Source organism: Salvia splendens, chromosome 3, assembly GCF_004379255.2.
Source record: "Salvia splendens isolate huo1 chromosome 3, SspV2, whole genome shotgun sequence".
Lineage (NCBI taxonomy): Eukaryota > Viridiplantae > Streptophyta > Magnoliopsida > Lamiales > Lamiaceae > Salvia > Salvia splendens.
In genome coordinates, this window is record NC_056034.1 from 10543684 (window position 1) to 10566657 (window position 22974).

Consider the following 22974-nt stretch of genomic DNA (forward strand, 5'->3'; position numbering starts at 1 on the left):
AATATGAGTATTGAATTAGGGGTAACTTTCTATTTATATTTTAATGGAATGAATGGAAATGAAAAGTCCATATATATTCATGGACGGACGCAAGTATAAATTAATAAAGAGCAAATAATAAAAAAAATGCATAGTCCAATTCAAGTTTTTACCACCAATTTTAAAGATGTGCTGACACAATTTTGCAGATTCTGAAACTTTCCACATTCTCACAAAATCTAATTTCATCATTTCTGAATTTAATTGGTATGCTGAAATATCCAAAATGATGTCATCTTGATCTGAGGTAGCATATCAGAATGTTTAATTAAAGCAAAATGATATTATTTCGTCAAAAAATTACATTAAAATTTCACTTAATAAATCATCAAAATGATATTGTTTAAATGTATTAACTTATTATTTTAACATTAATTTTGGCATATCATCTCCACATTAATGAAATTTGTCACTAGACATGCAACATAAATTTTAATCTTATTATAATACTTGATCGTGAAAAAGGACTATATAATAAAAGATCATATATTTTTCACTATTAAAAGCTGCAAATTGATAAAAGCTGCTCTCTCCGTACAATAATAGATGTCACACTTTTCTTTTCAATTTGTCTCATTAAAAATATCACATTTTTTTTTGGAAAAAACTCTCTTTTACATTAATATAAATATACTATTTTCTGTCTCCACCTAACACACAAAACAACGTCACCTAAAATCTCATTTGAATCCCCAAGTGTATCTATTATAGGACGGAGGGAGTATATGAACTGAGTTTATTTTCCGTCTGTTAGCCATCAATAAATTATGACGATGAATGGGAGCGAATTGAAATTTCTCAAAGTTTGGTGGGTCAATATAGAATTATACTTGTAACCCGATTTAAGTTTTAACCATTGAACTCTTCTCCACTCCATCTCTCTAGTCTCTGACGTTTGATCTGAGTCAACTCGCCGAATTCATCTTCACAAACTAGCACAAAAAGGTACTCATACAGTTTCATGTGTATATATGAGCATTTCGATTGGGTTATTTTCCAATCTAGTATTTTATTCGAAGACAAAACGAATCTTAAGCGCCTGAGATGTTTTTGTTAACTTCCTTTTGCTAATTCTGTGGATTGCGATCTTATGCTTTCAATTTAGCAGTGGTAAAATGAGCCAGGTGTATGAAGGATATGAAAGGCAGTACTGCGAGCTCTCTGCAAATTTGTCGCGAAAATGCAATTCTGCCACTGCTCTTCTAGATGGAGGTATAGTTTAATAAACGAAATTGGATTTTAGGGAATCAATTGGTGGATAATTTCTTGATCTGATTCCATACATCTCTGTACGTGGCCTTTGTTTTAGATATTCTTTTTGTAGTGTTAAGGGCTATATCTTATTTAGCTTTTTCTATTCATGTTTGGTTTTGTGATGTTTTTGAAATTAGGGTTTAGTTGGTTTGTATAAATCACTGGGTCTTCCTCTAATCAGGAAGTAGTTTAAGGTAGAAATTGTTCGCATATTGCGAGTATCTTTTGATTAATTGGCCTGATCTATTAGTGTTGAGGTGTGCTGTTATGTAGGTGAGAAGACAAAGAAAACGGTGTCTCCGAGTTTAGTTCTCTATTTGTGTTTAGGGATTTAGCTTTTCTGTGTCTTTTCCGTTGGAAAATGAAATTAGCTAAATTAGTTACTAGGTGTCTATGATTTTATGAGGATAAAAATAGGAAGCCCTGGTCCTGGAACGGTAGCCTTTTATCTCATCTAATAATTTAAACAATTAATGGTGAGCTTCTCACTTGTTTGGTGGCTTTTTTTTCTTATCCATGCATCTTTCATGTCGTTCTCTGACAGAAATGTTTTCATTGTACTCTTACTAGTTCTCAGTGAAGCATTCAATCTGACATTAGAGAAAATTATATAGTTTGAGATCTCATTCTCTGGAATGTGTTCGGTCAATTGCATCTGAAATGTTTTCATGGTACTCTTTGTAGTTCTAAATGAAGCATTCAATCTGAGATTAGAGATGATTATAATTTGAGATCACATTCTCTGAAATGTGTTCGGTCAATTGCAAGGACATTACATATCTGAAAATTTTGTATCTCATCCGTTATTAACGTTTGCAAAAAATGGCCCTTTTAGTGAATTCTGTTCATTTTGTAATTTATCTATATGTGATTAGTAGAGAAGAAGAAATCTCTTAGGGTTGCATCATTCACTGTGCTTGTTTAACATCTCTAATGTAGTAGTAATTCCTAAGAATCTAAGATCAAGAAAGTTTTTCTTTCTTTCAGCTGGTTTTGTTTGATTTGCATCATAAAATACTCGTGGTGGCATGCCAAACCATCAATAATGGCTGCCGATATTAGTTTGTTTTTCCAATATATATACTGGGAAATGCAGTCTCAATATATGAGTCAATTCATTTCTCATTCAGCATATAACATTATTAATTAGTATATGTTTTGCGGTGAACTGATTATTGTGTTATGATATGGTCTGCAGAGAAAAAGAAACAGGAGATTTCTGAATTACAAGCGGGACTTGAGGATGCTGATGTTTTGGTAACCTCATGTTTCATTCATTACTTGCTCAAGATTTTACTGATCTGAAATCTTCAGTGAATGCTTTTAATATGGTCTATTTACCAGATTCGGAAGATGGATCTTGAGGCCAGAAGTTTGCAGCCAAGTGCGAAAGCTACTTTACTTGCTAAGCTTAGGGAATATAAATCTGATTTGAATAAGTTGAAAAGAGAAGTGAAGAAATTGACTATGCCTAATTCAAATCAGCCTGGAAAAGATGAGTTGTTAGAGCCTGGAATGGCTGGAATGCACGAGGTATGCCCACATTATGTTTGCCTGCTCATATTGTCATCCCAATTTATCCACATTTCTTCTTGACTGTATAGAATATCAGAAGATAGTGGTATATTTGTGTTTAAAAAATTTTGTACTCATCAGTATTTTGTTTCTGGCACCGATGCTTCATATCCAAGTCATCCTGTCTGGATGTTATGCTTGTCATTTGTCCTATCGATTTCATTTAAGTGACTATCAAAAATCATTGACAGGCTTCTGCAAATCAAAGGGGCAGGTTGGCACTGTCAACTGAGAGGCTGGACCAGTCGACAGACAGATTAAGGGAGACTCGGAGGACTGCACTGGAAACAGAAGATATCGGGGTTTCCATCCTTGAAGATTTGCAACTGCAACGTGAGACACTCTTACATTCGCACAACAAGGCATGTCACCCTCCTTTTGTAACTCTGTACATCGAAGCTGATCTAATGCTTTGCCAATCATCTCTGGGGCAAAAACTTATTTATCGCTGACTTGGTCGGTATTTGCAGCTTTACGAGGTCGACAGCGCGATTGACAGAAGTAAAAAGGTATTGACATCCATGTCAAGAAGGCTGAGCAGGAATAAGTGGATCGTTGGCTCCATAATTTTTGCACTTATACTGGCAATCATCATTGTCCTGTATTTTAAGATTTTTCATTGAGTGGCTCAACTTGAGTTGCCCTTCAACCCTGTATCTCGTCATGTGATTACTCATGTATTGTATTGGTTGAACCAAATTGTAGAGCATAATCGGTTGATGACCATGTTACTGTATTCTAGTTAAGTACCAGCTCATACACAGTGCGATGAACTTCATGTATATGTTACAATTACTCTTCAACCAAAGTCTATGTGCTGCTAGTACTTCTTTTTATGCCAAAAGTCAACTCTTTTAATATTTCCTAATTAAGTGTTATTTCTTCTTTTAGCAAAAGTCTAACTCTTTTTAATTTTTTCCTACTAAATTCAATGTGCTTGATAAATTCAAGTAGCTTATTTTGCATTGGTAGAGTCGTAGAGAGGGATCTCAATGTCCAGTTTCGACGAAGAACTTGAACGTTTAATAATTGAAGCAGTTAGGAAAAGCTTAGGAAAAAAAGAACTTTATTTCAAAAAAAAGCTCAAAATATAACCAGCATGCAGAATATATCAAATCCTAAAATGAACGGAAAAAGAAATAAAATGATTCAAATCCATCAAAAAAAGAACATAGAAGAGTTGATTAATTTGGTGGTGGGAAGAAAATCTCCTCAGCCTTCCTCTTGGAGGTGAACTTCTCCTCAACTTGAAAGATGCCTGCAGCACTTCCGGCGACAGCGCCTTCCACACCGAAGTCCTTCCGGCAGTGGTGTATCCACTAAGGAACAAGTAGAATCTTCCTTTACCAAATTGGTAGCCTAAGTTCGATTCCCACTCAGTTTGGATTTTCAATCCCTTTTTCTTGTTATTTTAGTTTCTTCATTTTTTCTGTATTTTTCTCTTTCAGTTTTAAGTCTTTTTTATGTATTTTAGCAATCTAATAAAACATTATGCATTTATTTTATTTCTTTTCAAATTAGTTAATTCTCTTGAAAAGTATTTTCATTATTTTTAATGAATTTCATTATTTTGTACATATATTTCTATTTTAAATTCATCTTATACATTTTATGCATTTATATTTAAAACAATTTCTTATCTTATAAAGCATTATGCATTTAGTTATTTTCTAATGAATTTTAATATTAACTTTTTGTTTTAATTTATTCTATTGTATTTTATTTTTTTTTTCTATTTTTTTAAAATAATTGAAACATTACTCAAATAGCCAAATGATGATTTATTGGTAAAATAACCCACAAAAAAGATAAATTATTAAAAGATAACACATACTAAAACAATTTATCTGTAATATATAAATCTAAGAACCTTTATTTTGAATAATGAATGTCATTTAAGTAGTAGTAACACTAATTTAAAAATAATTCACATCTATATAAAAGTATAATCTTAATTGAAAATAAAAATAAAAATTTTGATTGAGAGAACAAATTAAAAGGAAGAAAAAGGATCGGATATTGAAGATTTACGCTATAATTATTTATCGTACCCCCAAACCAAAATTCCTGGATATGACAGTGCCTTCCGGCCAAATGTGTGAATATAGGACTGCAAAAGAGAGACAAAAATTCATAAACATTCAATTCAACAAACTCAAATATGCATACCATAAAAATGGCAATGTTACTCACTTGGGAGTTGGACAATGGAGAACCAGTCCATGCCCTCATCATTAGCAATTTTAGAGACAACAAAGAACCTCGGAACAATGAAGAGATCTCCGGCCTTGATGGTGGTTTCCAAGACGCGCTTTCCGTCAACTCCAACAACCTGCACGCGGCCACTTCCCCTGACAATGTATGTCACCTGCAGGGCAGAGTCACAGGAGAAGCCCGGGCTTTACCGTCCAGCCTCACGAGATCAGCACCGAGCCCCACCAAAGGCAGGTTCTTGGTGTTGAGGACCACCATTCTTGATGTCCACATCCAGTGGAGCTTCCTCGCAGTTCAGTACCATGCCTTTGTAGTGCTGCTCCTTCTTCTTCAGGCTCGGATCGAGCTTCACAATGCCGTTGCCCTTTTGGCTCCCGACGAGGGTTTTGACAACACCCTCGTCCAAGTCCCACGCCCTTCCCACAAACTCGGTTGAGAATCCAGTGAGGAAGAAGTCGGTGAAGAAGCCGGATTTGTGTGCCTTTGAGGTGTCTCCGAGGAAAAGGACAACTAGATCAGAGTCGTCCTTGTTGTACCACCATGTTACCACGCCGAATGGAAGGAATCTGCCCCTTGGGACTGTTGAACCGCCGGTTACGGTTTGTCATATTCCCGAACCTGAACCGCCAGCCGGTTCTGGTTCCGGTTCATGAACCGGCTGTTCTGAACCGCCGGTTAACCGCCGGACCGGTTCGGTTTGTGCATGTTTAGGCAGAACGAATCCGTTCTTCACAAGTGAGAGCTTTCCAGCGCCGATGTTGCCCTCGCGGAGCATCGGCAGCTCGCTAGGGGGCAGTACGCGCCGCCATCTCCGCCGTAGATCTCCTTCGCAACCTTTGGTGTCAAATCGAGCTCCATCTCTCTCTAGAAACCTAGTGTTTATCTCTCTAAACCAGAAAAATTAACTGAGTGTTGACAAATGAAATAACCAACAAAACTTTTTGGTGTGGTGAAGAAAGTTGATTAGACGTTGTGTATTTATAGGGGGAAACTGAAAATGATTGACACGAACGAATCCAAATAATTTTAGATTGAGATATTAGTCTCTAAAATCATGAACTTTGAGCAAATTTTGGTATTTTCCACTAACTTTAAAATTGGTTTAATAAATCATAAACTTTACATTTTGTTTGTTATTTCTCATAGCATGTCAATCACCATATCTAACCAACTTCCGTGCATTTTTTATCCTACTTGGCCATACTAAATCAACGTGATTTTCTAGGTACCATTTTATCCTACTTATCACGAACTTAAAAAGTAATTTAAAATATCATAAACATTTCACGGTTGCCGACGTATAATAAGATTTTTTCCCAAAGATATCTTATTTGGACTGCCATGAGAAATAACAAACAAAAGGTAAAGTTTGTGATTTTTTAGACCAATTTTAAAGTTCGTTGGAAATACCAAAATTTGCTCAAAGTTCATGGTTTTAGGGACCAATATCCCTTTTAGATTAGGAATATATTGTTTTCACTTTTACCGATTAATTAATTTAATCATATCTTTTAACCGATTAATTTAATCTTATTTTACAAATTATCCGTATATATATCTATGCAATCATAAGTCAGGAGCATATCTATATTTTATCAAAATATCAAAATTTCATATCTATATTTATTAGAAATTGTTTAGTTATCCAATTATGTGAAAGACAGTTGAATTGAATACAAAATTGGTAGTAATTCTCTTCAGAAAGAGATAATTAGTAACTAATCTGCTTGTATTAGGTACTAATAAAATCTACCTTTTTTATATTATAAGCAGAGTTGAATTTTAATAATCAACATGACATACACAAACTAATAAAACAATGCTTACAGGGTGCAATCATTCATAGTAGTTAGAGAATATATATTCAACTCGGTTTATAATAATAATAATAATAATACTAATAATAATAATAATAATAATAATAATACTAATAATAATAATAATAATAATAATAATAAGAGGTTGATGTTATTATATGCTATGCTGACTTTGATAATATTGTTTGATGCGACTGATTGAGCACGTGTCTATATTACCATAACTTCCTCCCTGGCAAAAGATAGTTCAATTATTGTCATATGTTAGACACATATTTTTATATATTTTACACACTTGTTTACAATAAAATAAATATGATCCACCATTATTTATATTTGATTAATATAAAATACAAAATGTGGTCGATAGACAAACTTATTAATATTGTGACACACCCATATATGTGCTATTTTCTGTAAAGAAATAATTTATATAGGTACAGTATAATTATATTTATGAATGTATATTTTATACTTTCACCTAAAATTTTGGAAAGAAATTAACCACACCTATTTTTTTATTTGGTGTTAGATAATTTTACGGATATAATATTGGATATGATCAAATATTTTTCGTTTAAACAAGGATAAATATTTAAAAACAATATATGGATGAGTCGTATCCGCCCAAACGAGGTCGGAAGTCGGATACTTAAATAATCTCACTTAACATTTGAATAAAAATAAACAATCATCGTGTCCCGAAAATAAATAGGGATTTTATTATATCCATTCAATTTAATTTAAAAATAGATATACGAAAAATTCGGTAAATTTTAGTAGATTATATTTATCCAACCTTGCATCAATAATGGATTATTAATTTGACCTAACCAACATTATAAATTTGAATTAACAATCAATTAGTTCTGGGTTCTTAATCTTAAAATTTTGATTTGTGAATTGTAACCAACATTATAAGAGGCTTAATAGTACCGCGCACGTTGTCTCAATAGGTAGCACATTACATAATGGATAATATTTTCTCAATTATGGTTTTATTTTATTTCAGTTATTAAGAAGAAATAACAAGTTTGATTTGCCTCGAATTTAGCGTGGTGTATAGCATATTTCAACATAGAAAGAAAACTTGGGTGGACACAGTTCTACTCAAAGCATCGATGACAATAGCTATGAAATAAAATAAGTATTGATTATATGTATTAATTATGGGATTAGGTATTAAATATGCTTAATGTAGTATTGCGTGTATCATGTTTTGCACACGTGATACTAACCCTTTCGCCATACATGTAGTAGTCCCTAATAAGTCTCTAGTAATATATTTCTCATTTTGTGTAACATTGTAGCAATATCTCATTTATGATACTCCTATATAAATTATACAGTCGTTCATATAATAAATATCATAAGTGTGTATTTCTAAAAAGAATAAAAGTATCATAGGGAGTAGCATGTAGTTAACGTGGCTTTCATCAAAGAAAAAGACTATAAAAGGCAGGGCCCATTGGGCCTACATCTTCTGTTCCAGTCTCCCAGATTGGAAGCTACATCTGCTGACATGGCAGGTTAATTTTCTAGCCAATACATAAGTGACACGTCACGTATAACACCTCACCTCAATTGTCACCCAACCCCGCGAAACCTGTCAAATGATCGTTCAGCTTTAAATTTCATGTAAATTTTAGCAATAGACAATACATCAATTTCTGTAAATCGGCCAAGTTTTTTGGGATTTCTTCTTCAAAGTGAGTGCCTTTTGATTTCATGTTCTCAATGCTAATTCCTCCCCCAATATTTTCACTTTCGTTTCTGCCAAGAATTTGGCCATACAACTTTGGTAAATTTGTCAAAAACGAGTTTTTCCGTTTAGTGTTTGATGCGATTTTCGAATGGAACTTCGATTATTATGTTTCGTTGTATGTTCTTATCGCTTTGCTAATTGATTCTCCCCTCATTTCTTGGCTCCAGTTAGGAAATTGGAATTGCTGGACTTTTACCTGTAAAGGTAAAAAAAAAACTAGGCTCCTATTGAGTTCGTATGATTCTGAGTCTCTGACTACACATATTATGGAGTTATCCAGCATTTACGTGTTTCTAGAATATTCGCCTAAAAATTCTTGTAATGATTTCATTTTAACATTGATTCCATCCAACATTTTAAAATTGGGTTGCAAATTCATTATATTGTGTAGAAAATGTTTGGCATTACAAGTGAGAATGAAACATGCTTCAGGAATAATGACGTTTGGTAGTACTATAATCTTAAGGAATGGTATATGTCTGATAATTGGTTTCTTCCTATTGGTGGTTATTGTGAGAGAATTTTAAAGGACAAAACAATACATTATACTTGTAGACTTAGGTTTGAGAATCTGCTTATATGCAATTTAACAAACGGTCAGTGGAACCTTCCTATCAATCAAAGTAACCTGCGTTTCTTTCTGGCAGATTTTGGCTATTGATTTGCCATTTTTGATGAATAGAGTCTAACTGAAATGATGAAGCTGCAAACTTATGCTGGGTTCAGTGTGGTAGCTGCATTGGCTATTATTTACCATGCCTTTGACAGTAGAGGCCAATTTTATCCTGCAATGGTTTACTTGTCGACCTCAAAGATCAGTCTAGTGCTTCTTCTGAATATGGGATTGGTTTTTATGTGCATCCTGTGGCAATTGACCAAGAAAATCTTCCTTGGATCACTCCGCGAAGCAGAGGTCGAGAGGCTGAATGAGCAATCATGGCGGGAGGTCATGGAAATATTGTTTGCAATAACTATTTTTAGACAAGATTTTTCAGTTACATTTCTTGCAATGGTTACTGCCTTGCTTCTGATTAAATCGTTGCATTGGTTGGCCCAAAAGAGGGTGGAATACATAGAAACAACTCCAACTGTTTCAAAGCTATCTCATGTGCGCATTGTATCTTTCATGGTGTTCCTACTCCTTATTGATTGCATCTTTCTGTATGACTCAGTTGATCATTTATTAGAAACCAGACAAGCTTCAGTTGCACTGTTCTTTTCATTTGAGTAAGTCTTGATCCTTATGGTTTCTTTTATTAATCATATTTCTGAACTTCCATCTAGAAAAGTTGTTTGAAATAGTGAATTTACAAATGTCCTGCAAACGTTTTTTTCCTTTCAGATACATAATACTGGCTGCAACAACCCTCTCAACCTTCGTGAAGTATGTGTTCCATGTCAGTGACATGCTTATGGAAGGACAATGGGAAAAGAAGGCTGTCTGCACATTTTACTTGGAGCTTATCCGAGACTTGCTGCACTTGACTCTATGCATGTGTTTCTTCCTCATCATCTTTTTGTAAGCAACCTGTTTGGCTTAATTCTTTCATTCTGCACTGATTTGGGTATTTCTACGTATAATTTACATGAAAAGATGGTTAGAACACAATTATCCTTCTCATCTGATTCTTCAGAACTGGTTGAATAACTCCTACCCACTCTCATTCCTTGTACATAAAGTGCATGAATCCCGGCTCCTCACTGAGTGTCTAAATGTGATTGTTCCTTTATGTCCTTTAGGAACTATGGTGTGCCTCTTCACTTGATCCGTGAGCTGTACGAGACATTCCGAAACTTTAGAATCCGTGTGGCTGATTATATACGTTACCGGAGGGTCACTTCGAATATGAATGATCGTTTCCCAGACGCAAGCCCTGAAGAACTCAGTGTGTAAGTTGATTTAGGCATGTGGGTTTTTCAATTTTCATATTTTAATCACTGCCAGTAACTCTAATTCTAATTTCTTACAATTTCGTACACACGCAGAAATGACGCAACCTGCATTATATGTCGAGAGGAGATGACTGCAGCCAAAAAACTTGTATGTGGACATCTTTTCCATGTGAACTGCCTCAGATCATGGTTGGAAAGACAAAACACATGCCCTACATGCAGGGCTCTTGTTATACCACCTGAGCACGGGACATCTACGAGTTCAACAATGATAAATAGCCTGCAGCAAGGTATGGTGTTCTGTCAGTGATATCAATTCTCGAATCATTTGTTGCTAGAGGCATGTTAGTGTCATTGAGCTTAAATTTCCTTGGAGCACTTGTACTTTTCAGTCTTTGGTAAGGTTTTTTCCGTATCAAGATGTGCTGAGTTGACACTCTGTAATGTGGAACTTAACTTCATATCGTGGCTTCTCTGCTATGCATTGAGAATCTTATTGACATATATGTTCCATAGTTCATTTAGTTAACACTGTTTTGGGACAGGAACTGGTACGGCTGGTACTTCTACACAAGGATCTAGTGGTGATGGTGTGGCAAATGATAATGTCAGTCAACATCAGATTAGACTCCAAGCAGCAGCAGCTGCCGCCTCCTTATATGAAAAATCTTTTGTTTATCCTTCTCCAAATGCTCTAATGCGGTATTGAACTTTCTAGCATTTATTTATTATTCACTTATTTTCCTTAGCAACTTATTTCACTGTGTTAATGTAGTTTTCTATTTTTTGCATAGTTCTTGTTAAAACTTTTGAAAACATTGTTTTTTGTTCTTTTTCAACTGAGAGAGGAGATACTAATAAGGCAGCATATAAACATACAGATCACCTGGATTGGCCTCACCTTCACAAGTATTTCAACATTCGATAATGGCAAGAGATGGTAGGGAGGGTGCTGCTAGTGAACTGACTGAACAGTTTGCCGAAACAACCTTAAATCAGTTCCCACATTTCAACTCGGGATTTGGAGATGGGAGTTCATCAGAGTCTCAACTTGATTTGCAAAGGAAGCTAATCGAGCACCAGATTGAGGTACTTTCATTTGACTGCTCTAGTTGCATCACAATTTTGTTTTACACATCTGAAGGTTTTAAAATTACTTACTGCTACAAACGAGCTCAATGGCGCACTAACAGAAACATCTCTCTTTCTCTAACTCTTTGTACAGTTTCTGCAAAACCAGCTCCAGCTGCTAAGAACTTCAAATGGGGAGAAAGTGAAGGATGTGGGGACTTCATTTGATATCAAAGGAAAATCGGTATCATCACCATCTTCATCTGTGATTGACTCTGGTGAGACCTAAATGGTAGGATCTGCGAATCTATTACACTCCACTAGGAGGCATTATAAGAGAATGGAGATGGATAGTTTCAAGATTAGCATTTCTCATGCTAACTGCTGCATCTCCATGAAAGAATTTTTTATTTTACGGCCCGTTGCTCCTCAAGAAGGAAGCTCTTATACAAGTCATGCACATAATGTAACATATGCAGATTTGAGGTAACCTTCCAAGTTCAAAGTATGGAGAAATACTGCAGATGAACAATGCATGTTTTTTTCAGTTTTTGGATGGTGAAGAATGTATGATGGACGAATGCAGATTTGGGTTTGAATTTTAGAGGCAAAATTTTTATTTTTTAAGTACGCTAATTTTAACTTCAAATGCAGTTATTTTAGGTGTTAATACAATTGTTCTTGAGTTCTTGCAATATTTTTTAGACTAAAGTCCAAATTTGGGCATATACATTTGCTATGAAAATTTTTTTGGTACTTTATATTAAGTTTGTTACCATTTGGTCCCAAACAATATGTTTTGGTCCAAAGTTAGATTTTTTCCATTTAACTTAACGGTCAAACGTTAATTGACCAAATTGGTGACTTAATTATCAATCTAATTAGTCAGATTAATTTAATATAAATATTTATAAATATTTTTTTACATATAATAAAAATTAACTTTCAATTTTAAAAATATTTTATAAAAATTAAATTAAATTAAAATTTTTAAAATATTTTACCTATAATAAAAATTAAATTTGTAAATATTTTATAAATTTTAATCAAATTTATTTTTGTTATAGGAAAAAAATATTTTATAAATTTTAATATTTTTTGTTATAGGAAAAAAATATTTTATAAATTTTAATATTTTTTGTTATATGTATTAAAATATTTTATGAATATTAATATATTTTGATATGGAAAGTATTTTATAAATATTCATACTGAATTAATTATATTAAACTGACTAATTAGATTGATAGCTAAGTCACTAATTTGGTCAATTAATGTTTGACCTTAAGTTTAACGGAAAAATGTTAACTTTGGACCAAAACATATTGTTTGGGACTAAAAGGTAATAAATTTAATGTAAAGGACCAAAAAAATTTAGAGAAAACGTAAAGATCAAATTTAGACTTTGGTCTATTTTTTTTTAATCCACTCTATTAGTGTATATTTAAAGGGTGTGACAATTTATTGCGGAATAAATGGGCTCAACCCATCATGTAAAATATGGGCCTAGTTGGGCCCACGTAAGTGGTCTCATTGATTGGACGTTTAATAGATCTTAGATACTGAGGTTGATTACTAGATTCTTGGTCCCATCGCTGTGTTCGGACTTTTAATTTTGATTAAATATTATGACTTGAATTATTTCAAATGTATTATCACTCGTCTAATTGAAATAATAATATTCATCACTGTCTTGCGACTTTCAATTTTTATCAAATAAATATTATTGTTTCTATAAATATTTTTAAAAAAAATACAAATACTAATAATAACCTAAATAGGAATAATTGTGAATTTGTGATGAACTATTATTCTAGCTGTTGACCTTAGTAGCACATATATGTCGTTGTTATACAGTCAAACGCATTCAAGTCTCTTTTTATTATTGTATCTGATAACTGATAAGTATGATCCTCCCTTTTTTCTGAATATTTACTTTTGTGACGTTTTTGTCTTCGTTTATCTATATGAAATTAATCTATACATATATATTTATCTATATGAAATTAATTTATACCTATGTAAAATGTGAGTTTTGGGAGGATTTGAATAATTATTTTGTGTAAGGAATGTAAATGTAATAAATAAAAACTAGGATTAAATTCTTTGACTAATTTTTAGAGCACTACAATGATTAAGCGGTTACAAATCTTTATATAGAATCATCAACATTTAACAAAATTTGTAACCTCTATTCTCTTAATTTTAGAATTTGTGATGTTTTAAGTCCATGATCTCTGATATCCTAATTTTGTGCCTATAAAAGGCATAGAATTGTGGATGAATTACACACCAACAAAAGCATTCTTCATTCTCTCTCAAGCTCTCAATATTTTATTGCATATTTTAGGAATATTGTATTGCTCAATTTTTGGAGCTCCATCAAGTTCATCGGTGCCTAGCGGGTTTGAGATGTTATATACGTTAGTAGGAAGTCGTTTCATCTTTGGGGATAATACACCAATTCGAGAGCACTAACCGTGATGTAATTTGTCCTATGGAAATAGGGTTTTTCTCGACTAGATTTATAGTTCGGTTTATTTTATAATTTTGATCGTAATTTCCATTTCATTTGTTGTTGTTTTTTTTATTTGATTACAATAGTTAGAGTACCGCGTGTATATGGTTCAAGAATTTTATCCTAATATTTTTTACAATTCTTAGAGAAGGAAGAATTGTAACATCCTTAACTTGAAACATGCATAATATTTATCTTCATCTCTACACAATTTATTATTTTTGTATATTTAGATGGTCACTGGCGCAATAACTATATTAAGTGGTGTCACACAAAAAATAATATTTTATCACTTAAGATGAATTAATAAGTGGTGCATAATATGTACATTTGCAGTGAGATAATTAAACCTATCAAAATCGAGTTGATCAAACAATTAGTTGTTCAAACAAAATAAAATAGTCTGCTACCAAATTTTGGTTTACTAATAATACTATTGTTGAAATTAGGATTTAGCACTTAATTATTCAGGGATACAACTGATTTTATATAAAGAATCTAATTATCTTATCTATAGGTGATCATGCTGAGTAAAATATATATTATATTAAGTATATTTTTACAACAAGAAAATTTGCAGTATTGAGAATTGTAAAGTAGCATACAAAATAGTATTAGATGTTTCATGTTCCAACAAGCCACGTTTAAAAGTGCAATAAATATATATAAACGTTCCAACGTTCAAAAGGGCTATCATTATTCATTAATGTAATTGTGTTAATTCAACCAATTAATGTCATGTTTTTGTGTAGTTTATCATTTGAATTTTTTTATGGTCATAATTTTGACGTTTAGAATATTAGAGCACCCGCAACGCTGTGCCGTTGCGGTGCCTATGCCGTTCCGGAGGAACGGTTCCGCGGCGGCACGCGTTGCAGCCGCCGTGTCGTCGCCATTCCGTGCCTATGCCGTGCCGGGTGTCGTTGCCGCGGCACGCAGCACGACACGTTCCGCCACGCGCCGAGGCGACGTGGCGGGCTCTCAGCGCATGCGTGACGCCCACTCGCTGCCCCGCGAGTGGGTTTCGTCACGGTGACGCAATAATTCATTTTTTTTTAAATTCGAATTTAATAAAAAAAATTGCAACGGTATTGTGACCATTTTTTTATCCGTTTTGTATATTTTTTTTAAATTTATTTACTCTATAAATACTCCTATTTCATATTCATTTCACTCACAAACACACATCTATTCCTCTCAAATCCTCTCTATTTCCACCCCAATTTTCATCTCAAATCAACTCTATTTTTCTTCTCTCAAATTTAATCAAACTAATGGATCCTTTTGAACAAATGCGTCAAATATTGGAACAATCACTTGAAGAAGATCGACGACGGGAGGCGGGAGAAGCCGCGCCGCCCCAATGACGCTCCCGTACGTACATCCATCGTAACCGTGAGGAAGCCGCCGCAAGGTTAGTACGCGACTACTTCTGCGATAACCCGGTTTGGGGAGATACGTACTTCCGTCGTCGTTTCCGCATGGGGAAACCGTTATTTCTCCACAATCGCGAATACTTTGGCAGCCCGGGAAGAGTTCTTCCAGGAGAACATGGACCCGAGGCGGGAAATTGGTTCGACCCCGAATCCCCCGGAAGCTCAACCGCAAGTAGTCCGCCTCGAAGTGGAGCGCATCCATCTATACAATAACGGTTATCTATTCGTGCAAGGACACGCGACTCTAGCGCCCACACCCAACTCCAACAGTATCTAATTGAGCACATTTAGGTAAACTTTGGCGGATGAAATTATTAAAATTGTGTACTTTTATTTTTTTAGGATTTTAAGTGTGTGCTTTTTATTTTTTTAAGTCTAAGTTGTAACTTTGTTTTAATGTTGTGTGTTTTTTAATAAAGTGTGTTTGTTTTTTATTAAAGTGTGTTTTTTAATTGAATTGAGTTGGAAATAAAAAAAATGAAATTGAATGAATAGTAATTTAAGGAACGGCTAAGGAACGGAGGGTTGCAGGTTCCGTTCCTTAGTTAAGGAATGGAGTAAAAAAGTACAATGAGGCCCGCAAATAGTAGTTTAAGGAACGGTATAGGAACAGCGTTGTGGATGGCCTTATGAGTTATCGATTTATTATTTTGTTAAAAGTGTGATTTACATTATTTTTAGTAGCGAAATATGAAGGATTGTTTTAAACGTATTTCTCAGAAGTGTCAACACTTGATATAGTCTCTTTATTGTTGTCCAAATAATTGTGTTTGTTTTGATTCCATTTCAAATATGTTTAATTTTATGTCTTTAGGTGTAAAATGAATTGAGTAGCATATATTTATTAAATTAGTATACAGTATATCTTTCTATTTTTAAATATTATATAGTTATATTATTTCTTATTTTAATTAATCAATTAACAATTTAAAACTGTATGACAGAAAAAATATTCCGTTGTGCATCGCCCGTGGGTTAACACTAGTTTATATTAACAGTCTACATGTTAAAATATGGTAAAGAATTTACTGCATATATCACGTATTATAAAAATAATAAATGGCAGAATCATGAAATTCGAGTTCTAATTATCTGGATAAATAAATTACACTAATAACCTATTATTCTAAAATATATTTTGGATTTTCCAAACAAGGAAACTGTGAATAACTAATACCTTCGACCTGATCGAGATTGTCTTCTTTCATTTGTACTCTTTTTACATATGTGATGTACATGAATACGTCAAGATGGGAGACAAGAACCGAAATCCACCCACTAAATATAGTTGAATTTTGTAAGTATTAAATTGATAAAATTGTTTTTTGCTTTGCTTACACACATGTAGTATATTATATTATCAAAAAAGTTTGGAAAGTAGTATTTAACCATACTTTACAAAATATTGGAATCCTTAAGAATTAATACTATTTATTTTTGTTAAATTGTAATTATATCAACCTTTAATTGGAATAACGCATTAAAATGAACCCGCTTATACATTTTAAAGTAACTTTACATTTTTATAGGATCAACCCCATTTTAAATCTTAAAAGTATACCTATTTTATTTAAAATATCTATGAAAAGTATTTCATTACATCATAAACTATTCATTTTATGAAAAATGCCATGTGTTTACGTTTTGGCCTTCTAAATTTTAAAACAACTTACCGATGATCACTACGTACTTTTTGTTTTTTAATAATTCAAGATATTTTTAGTAAAATTGAGTGATATTTATATTTTTTGAGTGACTCAAATTCTAACTCATTAATTTATAATAAAGAATTAGTAACTCTGTTTTCATCTAATTCTATTTGAGATGGGATTTTATATATGTGGAACTTATTTATGGCCAAATTTATTATCTTTCTCAAGCATGATTGTCAATGATCAATATTACTATCTCCGTCTACAAAACATAGACTAATTTTACTATTTTTAAGTGTTCATTAAAATTGGACTAATTATGAAAATAGAAAGATTTAAACAAAAACCAACCCTTCACATCGTTTTAGATATGATCACACAATCCATTATCACTACTTTCACCGTCTTATTTCTCCCTTTCTCTTACTTTAATAATTACAAATTCAAGTCATTTACAAAGTAGTACTCCCTCCGTCCCATCCCACAATAATTGTAACACTTTATTTTTATCATAAATGATAAGTAGGTCTCACCTTCAACTAACTCACTTCACTCACATTTTATTATAAAACTAATATAAAAAACGGGTCACATATTCCATTGACTTTTCTAATTAATTTTTCTTTACATTTCTTAAAATTTATGTTCACACTAAAGTGACAATTATTACGAGACAAGAGAAGTATATTTTTTGGGACATAGGTAACATGATCTATAAAGTAGATGATGAAGATGCCTCACCGCTCATGGGACCCACGCATCAAGTTTGTAAAATCTTATAAACAGGACACATTTACCAACGAAAATGACTATAGATAGTGGGGCCATACCCATGCAGGGGCCCACTTCTCTCTCACAAATAATACTATTATCAATTTTAAAGTCACAACAAATCTTAGAATGATTAAAACTTAATTGTCGAGCAATATAATACTATTCCAGGACAAGAATTTAATATTGTGATACGGCATCCACCTTTTTATTCCAAGAGCTAGATAGCATAATTAAAATAAAATTAGTGCTATTTAACACACATTATCATCTGCATCTCTCTAATATTTCATAGATACTTTTTTTCTTTCTTCGCTATTCCCTTCTCTAGCTTTTAATACCAGTCTATATATTAAGTTAAAGTGGAAAGAGTAAAGTATGAGAAAGGAAAAAGTAAGAGAGATAAAGAGGGAATAAAGTAAAAAATGGTTGAAGTTTTGTTTTTAGCAAAAAAAAAGAAATTGATCAATTGTGGTGGGACAACTCAAAATGAAAAGTTGATCACTTATGGTATGGGCGGAGAGAGTATGTGTATTTGATTTAAAACATTACATGTTATTAAGTCCGTTACACGAAATCTTGTAGCTCTGTTAATTTGAATTCAAATTATTCGATGGTATTAATTAAAGGGTAGAAAATGTCATATAGAATTAAGTATCTTTAAAAGGTATGGAGTGTAGCATAAATATTTGCCAAGCTTAGCTACTTATCAAATCGATTGAATGATATCGCTGAATCATATATTTTGTCAGTTCTCTGATTTTTAATCAATACAAAATATCTATATAGAATAAGATTGTGAATTGGGACATGTAAAACAGGTAAAATTTCATGATTTTCACAAGTCTTTCAGAACACATCCAATTAGCAATTCCACAAATTCTGGTTCGTTGATTTCGCAATTATTTATTCCGTCACATTAAAAGTTAAAAAATGAAAGTCAATAATTTAAAGTTTGCAAACAAAGAATAATTAAAGCAGGCATGATAGAGTTTGATTGATGCATCGCACTTGTACACTAATTGAAAAGTGATTTACTATGATATTCATCTCAATGTCAAACCTTATTTGGTAATATTGAAAGAAACCTTATTTTGTGATTATCGTTTCGAAATTGTAAATTTTTTTATTTTTTACTTTTAAATTATTTTTGTATTATTACTATATTGATTTGGCTCGAACATTTTATTTAATAATAATAAAACAGAAATTTACTAAAAAAAGATGGGGAGTGGGGGGGGCTACGTTGGAATAAAAAACACCAATAAACAAACACACCCCTTATAATATGAATATTGTCTCAAAAAGATAAAAATAATTGGACTGTGGAAGCACATTTTACTCATAATAGCTACACTATTACCTAACATTCTCATCACATTCATTAATAATAGCTTTCATCTTCACTATAAATAACATGATGATTACTCTTTCCTGTCTTTAAATAAGTACTTCTATATGAAAATAAATTTTGTTTTTTGAATGAATTTCTTTTTTTAATTCTTCAAAAAATACTATTAATCCGACTTTACCCTTATTCTCGATTCTTTCATATGTTATTCTTGTAGTATAATTCTTTGTGTGCATATATGTTATTCGTGATAATTTTTTTTAATTAAGTAATTATTATCCATTTATTCCGTGCATGGTTAGGCGAAACCTCTAACAAAAACACTGTACTAATTAAGTTACTCCTTGTTTTATCGTCATTTAATTGTTTTTTTATCTAACAAGAGGTATACAACTATTTTTGGAAATACTAAATAAAAGAAAAAAAAATTAAGGCTTAAAAACAACTATTTTGACCATCAATAAAAAGACAAATCCCACTTCAACACGTTAAGCATAATTTGAAATTACCACCTTCTTTTCTTCATATATAATGACTCATAATTTATTCATTCCACAACAAGTTAATACTAACCACATTTCACTAAAAGATAACCTCCTCGTCTTATTCAGAAGATTTAATTTCTTTTGAATAGGAATGTTAAGAAAAGCGTGTTTGAACTTTGTAGTATAGAAATTCTAATTAAAAGTATAAAGTGTATTGCTCCAAATATACTTTTAGAAAGATAGAAAAGTCAAAGTCTATTACAAAATTACTTGCACAACTAAACACTCAAAATGGATAACTCAAGCAATAGTTAAACGTTGAGACATATGGAGTATTTTCCAATTAGTGATATATATTTCCAAAATATAATACTCATGTGAATAGGAAAAAAAAAAAGAAATGGCATAAATACATTTGAGAATATTTTGAGAAATATGTGGTGTGTTGTCCATACAACCACTAATTATAAGATTTTGATTGAGCTTTAGCAACCTTTAAAGAGGTTAATGAATCTAAAAATGACTACTTTTATTATGTTCCCACCTCTCATGATTTGATGTGATTTTTGGGGCCTGTGAATATATAGCTTTTATATGCTATCTTATCCCACAAAATGATAGATACAAATCATATCATACGTGTCTAGGTAAAGAAATGTATGTTGTAATATGTTTGCAAACTTAGATCTGACAATAATAACAATACCCACAAATATGTAAATAATTATATACATCATTTTTATGAATGGTATAGCTTATGGATATATAATTGATGGTAAAGTTCCCTAAGATTAAGGACCATTTTTTAATTTTTTTTAAACTTGATTCTGTTGCAAATCAATTTACTCTTTGTAGCAAAATACTATAAATTAAGTTGCTACTCCAGATTATAGTGGTTCAAAATCAGTTTTAGGCATAGGTTTTTGTTTTTAATTTTTATTCTTGTTTAACACACCACACACCCACCTAAATTTTGTCACATTTTTTTCATTTTCGTCGGTCCAAAAAAATATGTCACATTTCACTTTTTTACCATTTTTTTAGTGGATCTCATATTTCTATTAACTCATTTCAACTCTCATTTTATTTTAAAACTAATATATAAAAGTAGGACTCACTCTTCACTAATTTTTTCAATTCAATTTGTATGACAAAATTTAAGGGACGACGGGAGATACTTTAAAAAGTATGCCCACAGCTTTCAAACCTGAAACCACTCACAAGTTCGATTTTAGAATGTGGATTTGTCAGCTTAGGCGGTCACTTTATTTAGTACTCCTATACTAGTACAATAATCGGTATATAATTAGTACAATAATCAACATTTAATTTTGAATATAAATAGTAGGAGTAAGAATATATAAATATATATATTCATTTACTTTTTTATCTTTTGTTCTATTGTTCTTTTTAATCTTTACCCACGATTTTGTCATCCGACGGTTAGATTGATGCCAGGTGTCATTTAATAATGCAGATTTTTAGTTGAATAATGCACACCTACTAATAATGCACCATTATAGTGTAATAATGCAGATCATTACACTCATCCAATTCAGGGATCCAAGAGCTGTGATCTGATTGAAGCTTGGACTGAAAAGCTGCGAAGGACCTTAACACACCCCTATATATATATAGGGGTGTGTTAAGGTCCTTCGCAGCTTTTCAGTCCAATGTTCTTTTTAATCACAGCCCTTGGATCCTTGAATTGGATGGTTGTGATGATCTGCATTATTTGATGAAAAATTTGCATTATTAGTCGGTGTGCATTATTCAACTGAAAATCTGCATTATTACACTATAATGATGCATTATTAGTCGGTGTGCATTATTCAACTAAAAATCTGCATTATTAAATGACATGTGGCATCAATCTAACCGTCGGATGACAAAATCGTGGGGCTGAGATTAAAAAGAACATAAAACAAAAGATACAAAAAGGAAATGAATACATTTTCATATCCTTTTTCCATATTTTCTCAAATCTCCTTCTTCATCTCAGCCGTTTATTTCCAAGATCCTATGGCCTAAATTATTGGCTTTTACAATTAAATTAAATACACTAAAAAACCGAAAAGGATAAAACAGGGAATCACTAAATTGTTTGTTATGGTAACTTCCATGATTTTCTCCTTTGAAGATCTTGGCGGTTATCTTCTAAAATCACACCCACCAAACGTATTTCTCTCCTTACTCCGTCGCTGAACTCTTTCTCTCTCCCTATTCCACGTTGCAATGAAACCGTATTATTGGCTTAAATTATTTAGTGCACCATAGAGGAAGCCGATACACATAACGCACCAAATTGTACTACGTAATGCATGTTATGGGTTATATAATGCACGATGTGTGAACTGTAATGTATAAGTGTTCTGAGCCGTTTTGTTTGTTTATGTTATACAATTTCACGAATAGTTTAAGATTGACACTGTTTGCTTGTTTGGGGCACGTTTCACTCATTCCCCAAGGGTTTAGCAATCCTTGGGGCTAGGGTGTAGTATGGTTCAAGCAACGCAACCGTAACTAAAGTACACGAGTATCAGTCCTTCTTCTATGGTTTAGTTATCAGCGTCGCTAGGGTAGTAGTTTAAGCCGATACACATAATGCACCAAATTGTACTAGGTAATGCATGTTATGGATTATATAATGCACAATGTGTGAACTGTAATGTATAAGTGTTCTGAGCCGTTTTGTTTGTTTATGTTATACAATTTCATGAATAGTTTAAGATTGACAATGTTTGCTTGTTTGGGACACGTTTCAATCATTCCCCAAGGGTTTAGAAATCTTTGGGGCTAGGGTGTAGTATGGTTTAAGCAACGCAACCGTAACTAAAGTACACGAGTATCAGTCCTTCTTCTATGGTTTAGTTATCAGCGTCGCTAGGGTAGTTGTTTAAGCCGGTACACATAATGCACCAAATTGTACTAGGTAATGCATGTTATTGACTATATAATGGACGATTTGTGAACTGCAATGTATATGTTTTTTGAACCGTTTTATTTGTTTATGTTATACAATTTCACGAATAGTTTAAGATTGGCACTGGTTGCTTGTTTGGGGCATGTTTCACTCATTCCCCAAGGGTTTAGCAATCCTTGGGGCTATGGTGTAGTATGAATCAAGCAACGC

The 22974-nt window shown here is 32.6% G+C and overlaps 2 protein-coding genes and 1 pseudogene across 4 annotated transcripts; 2 read left to right on the forward strand and 1 right to left on the reverse strand.

Moving 5' to 3' along the window:
- Window positions 1-827: 827 nt before the first annotated feature.
- On the forward strand, window positions 828-3712 carry LOC121797239 (vesicle transport v-SNARE 12-like). 2 transcript variants are annotated; one of them, XM_042195993.1, is made up of 6 exons: window positions 828-984; window positions 1148-1251; window positions 2492-2550; window positions 2638-2826; window positions 3060-3230; window positions 3339-3712. In XM_042195993.1, exons 2-6 carry the CDS (start codon window positions 1155-1157, stop codon window positions 3489-3491), a joined length of 669 nt encoding a protein of 222 aa, XP_042051927.1. In that variant the 5' UTR covers window positions 828-984; window positions 1148-1154; the 3' UTR covers window positions 3492-3712. The 2 variants fall into 2 exon arrangements, with proteins under 2 accessions (XP_042051927.1, XP_042051928.1); XM_042195994.1 differs by having other exon boundaries at window positions 903-984; window positions 1145-1251.
- A 340-nt stretch (window positions 3713-4052) lies between these two features.
- LOC121794365 lies at window positions 4053-5940 on the reverse strand (annotated as a pseudogene).
- A 2540-nt stretch (window positions 5941-8480) lies between these two features.
- LOC121793498 (ERAD-associated E3 ubiquitin-protein ligase HRD1B-like) lies at window positions 8481-12255 on the forward strand. 2 transcript variants are annotated; one of them, XM_042191510.1, is made up of 9 exons: window positions 8481-8608; window positions 8832-8868; window positions 9312-9891; window positions 10007-10183; window positions 10405-10554; window positions 10651-10847; window positions 11103-11259; window positions 11439-11646; window positions 11783-12255. In XM_042191510.1, the coding sequence occupies exons 3-9, from the start codon at window positions 9359-9361 to the stop codon at window positions 11915-11917; spliced, it is 1557 nt and encodes a 518-aa protein (XP_042047444.1). In that variant the 5' UTR covers window positions 8481-8608; window positions 8832-8868; window positions 9312-9358; the 3' UTR covers window positions 11918-12255. The 2 variants fall into 2 exon arrangements, with proteins under 2 accessions (XP_042047444.1, XP_042047445.1); XM_042191511.1 differs by lacking the exon at window positions 8832-8868 and having other exon boundaries at window positions 8590-8608.
- The last annotated feature ends 10719 nt before the right edge of the window (window positions 12256-22974 follow it).